This window comes from Fukomys damarensis, unplaced genomic scaffold (genome assembly GCF_012274545.1).
Source record: "Fukomys damarensis isolate Sample0158 unplaced genomic scaffold, DMR_v1.0_HiC HiC_scaffold_16, whole genome shotgun sequence".
NCBI lineage: Eukaryota > Metazoa > Chordata > Mammalia > Rodentia > Bathyergidae > Fukomys > Fukomys damarensis.
The window spans coordinates 132,536,812-132,540,791 of record NW_022900928.1 but is presented as its reverse complement, the minus strand read 5'-3'; the positions used below and the strand labels follow the sequence as shown (position 1 = coordinate 132,540,791).

Below are 3,980 nucleotides of genomic sequence, written 5' to 3'. Positions count from 1 at the left end.
AAGGCGGCAGACGACCCGTCCCCTTGGCGGTCCCGAACTCCCAGCCCCGGCTGGTAGAGCTGCTATGAAAGAGGCTCCAGCCCGAGCCCCGAGACGCCAGGACCGCACCCGGGAGTCCAGCCCCAGGTTGGGATGCAGGGAAGCCCCGGGATCCGAGTGCTTGCAACGCACGCCTGCGTCCTCAACCTGTGGGCCCACTCGCGGTCTCAGGGACTCCCACGCGTGCAGATCACACGATTGCCCGCGTCCCAGGTCCCACGAGGGCTCGCCTCGCGTCCACGCGAGTGTGGTTGGCCTGTCCCTGGAACTGGAATGGGGCCGCGGCACAGGTGTGAAGGGTCACTTTTCCGGGCCTCCAAGCTGCGGAGAGCATTTTCCAACTCCCGGAGAAATTGCCCAAGGGCGCGAAAGGCCCCGCCCCGTCACATTTCTAGACCGCGATTGTTTTGCTTCGGGCTACTTGGAGGGTGGGGGTAAAAAGCAAACTTTATACACAAGAATGTGGCAGGACACACGGTCCCTGCAAAGTGCTTCTTCTTCTGGGCACTTTACAAAAACCCCCTGTCCTGCTTTCTGCATGGTCAAGGAACAGAATAAAGAAAGCCAGGACTTTTATTTTATACACCACTTGATCTTTGCTTGGGAAACTCTATTAATTGAATGGGTTTGCCTTTTTGGCCAGTCCCCTTTATCATTATTTATGGGCTTTAAATTGTTTAAAGTTCCCTTGACGTTCAATTTACAAGTTTGGGGACTTTTTTTGTTCTGCCTTTTGTCCTGGAGAAAGACATCGTGTTGGAAGGGCTTTGAAAGGCCAAACATGAGAGGTTGACTATGAAAGCCAGGCAGGCGAGATCCCTTTTAATTCTGTCCTGTTGGTGAATGGCTCTTTTACATAATTGCAGGAGCTATTTCAAAGCCAGCCAAGGGCTGACTTCACTTAGAACCACATGGTGTCTATTTTGGGCTTTCAGATTTAAAAAAAAAAAAAGCTGAATAAAATAGTTAAAAAAGACGAGGCTTCAAGGCTTTCTGCTACTTGCAAATTGGTGTGTCTGATGGGGAATTTTACACAAGCACCCCTTTGTAAGTGCATCTTGGGCTGGGGGGGCACTGTTCTGGGTGTGAATCCCAATTGCCCTTCCATAAATAAAACCCATCCCAAGTTGTTTCCCAACTACTGCCAGGAGCAAGAGCTTCAGCAGTGACTGAATGATCAAGCCACTCAAAATCCCTATAAATAAAAACAACCCGGTTGCCCAAGAAACCAGCCTGTCGCCGGCAAGAGAGCATGGTCCACGAGGCCTGCAGGTTTCCAAGTCGGCTGGAGATCCCGGGCCCATGCCACCCTCTCCACGCCCACAGAGCCTGCAGTTCCTCCAGCGGGTTGGGCTTGGCAACCACAGAAAGTTTGCCACTTGAATATTCATTTACTCTTGGGTTTTACATTTCACACACAGCCTTCATACACCTGCATGCAGACTTTGCCTGGGACAGCCCGGAAAGTGCAGAGCCAACACGGTCACCAGCGCTTTCACAGAACATCTAAACCACGTTGTAATTGGCTTAACGATACCCAGGCACGAGGCTGGCATCCATCAGTGGACAGAAAGCTGCTGGGGCCGGGCTGTCTTCAGGGCGAGAGAAGCTTCATGGAAAAAAAAAAAAAAAAAGTTTGCAGAAGTGAACGGAAGTCGGAGGACCCCGCAGTCTCCCATGGGGCACAGCTGCTGTCTTCCTAACTGGAGGAGGCGGGGCTCTTCCAGCAAAGTGGCCAAGGTGCGTGGGGGGGTCCCCCTTGCAGCCTGAGGGAGCTTGGTCACTCAGGATTCTGTGGTTGGAGCCGAGCAGGTAGGAATCAGAAAGATGGATAAGCCATGTACCTGTCGCTCCCTGTCTGAGGAACCACAGACTCCAGAGGCGTTTTTTATCCACAGTCCCCACATTCTGAACGCTCTCCAGGTAGCACAGGTGCCTGGAACGGACCGTGTTAATCACGATGAAACACGAGTGTCCTTTTATGACGGGAACAGTTGTTTTCTGAGCAGTTAAGCATTAGATGAGAAAATATTACTGCCTTGCACTCGAGAAAAGCACACTAGTAAATAAAACTCCTATTGATGAGAAATATCTGAACTCACTAATAAAAGAAGATTAGTATAATAACCCCTGCAGTCAATACTTTCCAGGGCAATTTATGGATGCGAGTAATATGCCATCAAATTATTTCAACTGTAGCTATAATTCAACAGACCTAAATCTTTTTGCTGGACTTTAAGAGGTAGACTCATCACCAAAATAATCAAAGGAATCCCTGTCTCTCTCAGGGTAATCAGACAATGGAAGTCACTAGAACAATATTTCTGTGGAGAAATAGCAAAGTGGATGGCAAACCTGCCCAGGTGAAATGACTAACAGACTCCTGGGCTTTTGAGTGGTAAGCAGAGCAGGCACCCTGTTGTAGCAATGTAAATCAAGGACACATTTATTCTTAGTATTAGAAAGAAGGTAACGGCATGTGACATGTCACTGCAACTACCTCCTGGGGGGGGGATTTATTATTCTCAGGAAGAAATCAGCCCTTTGCCCTGGGCTTCGATTTTGTCCTTTTTCTTTTTCCTTTTCTTTTTTTTACGGTTGTGAGAGCGGAGAGATAGAGCCCTGAAAACCCCGCAGACAACCCCTTCCCCGCAGATCCTAAGGGAATAAATTTCTCCTCGCACTGCCAAAGCCACCTCGGGGTCTGGGCTTCGAGTGAGCGCAGGCAACACAGGCAGTGCCCTAATGAATCCCTTTCACACCGCCTGCTGCCGAAGCCATCTATTACCGCGGCCTGGAGTGGGGAAGCGCGCTGGAGACGTCTTTGTCCGGATGATGGGGAGGGGAGCCGCTGGAAGCCCGCCCGAGTTTTCTCCGGGTCCCGGAGCGCCCTGGACGCACCCTCTCTCTCACCTCCGGGCCCGCGGAGTGGGCAGTGGGTGTCGGACCAGACTCCTCGGGGAGGAGGAAGTCCGGGATTAAGACATCGCCCAGGGGTGGGGGGTTTGGGATTAGAGAAAGAGAGAAGGAACGGGAAAGAAGGGCTTCAAAGAATTGGGTCGATAAATTCATAAAGATCGATTTATCTTTATCTCCCAATTAAATGTGCTTGTAAATGATACATAATACACGTTCAACAAGGGCCAACTCCCCAACCACTAGCTCCTCCGCGTGAGCTGATTTTTAATGACCGACGTGACAATGTCCTCCTCTCCTTTTCCTTGACCTGGTGCTGCGGGCGGTTCGGGGAGGACTTCTACACCCGGGAAGTTGAAGCCAAGGCCCTGGAGGCGCGTGGAAGCCCCGCGCGCGCTGGTGCGCCGTGCATCGTCTGCCGGTGCCACAGAACTGTTTAAGGGAACTCCAGAGCTCAAAGTTTGTAAACACAGGAAGCGGGTATACGAGCATCTCAAGTTTCACCCCAGCCAGCCCCGAATTCCCTCGCTCCCAGATCCTGGAGTCTTTACCATTGTCGAGCACAGGGGAAATAGCTGGTGGAAATCCGCTCCATCCAGCTGTCGGCACAGGGGACCGCGCGCCCTCTATTCCTAGAGCTGGAAATCCGGCCGCGACGCGGGGTGAGCGCTCCCTCAGTCCCCAAGGTGCTTAATTAGCGCCTATTTACAAAACGTAGCTTTTATTTGAGCAAACATCGTAAAGCTTTCATCGGAAGAATCTCACGTTCTACTATCGGCAGGCAGACAACTCCCCCCTTCCTTCCGGAAACCAGAGCGGATAAAGGACTGGCTTTATCATCGTAATTATCGCGGCTGTTATTTTGGCGCGCGCTGGCAAAGTGGGTAAATAGGTGCGATGATTAGGAATGTCATGAAAAGTGAGAAGGGATCGCTCACGCGAGTGGCCCTCTCGGAACAGGGGGACGCCTCAAGCAACCCCCCGGGTTCCCGGAGGCCGCCGGCTGGCTCCCGGCCGGGGGCGGG

General features: G+C 51.9%; 1 protein-coding gene across 1 annotated transcript in view; it reads left to right on the top strand.

Moving 5' to 3' along the window:
• Positions 1-3,980, top strand: part of Gbx2 (gastrulation brain homeobox 2) — a 10,970-nt gene that overhangs the window by 3,055 nt on the left and 3,935 nt on the right. The window contains exon 3 of the mRNA XM_010626161.2: positions 253-329. Coding sequence (XP_010624463.1) covers positions 253-329 — 77 coding nt within the window. The remainder of the gene's footprint in view (positions 1-252; positions 330-3,980) is intronic.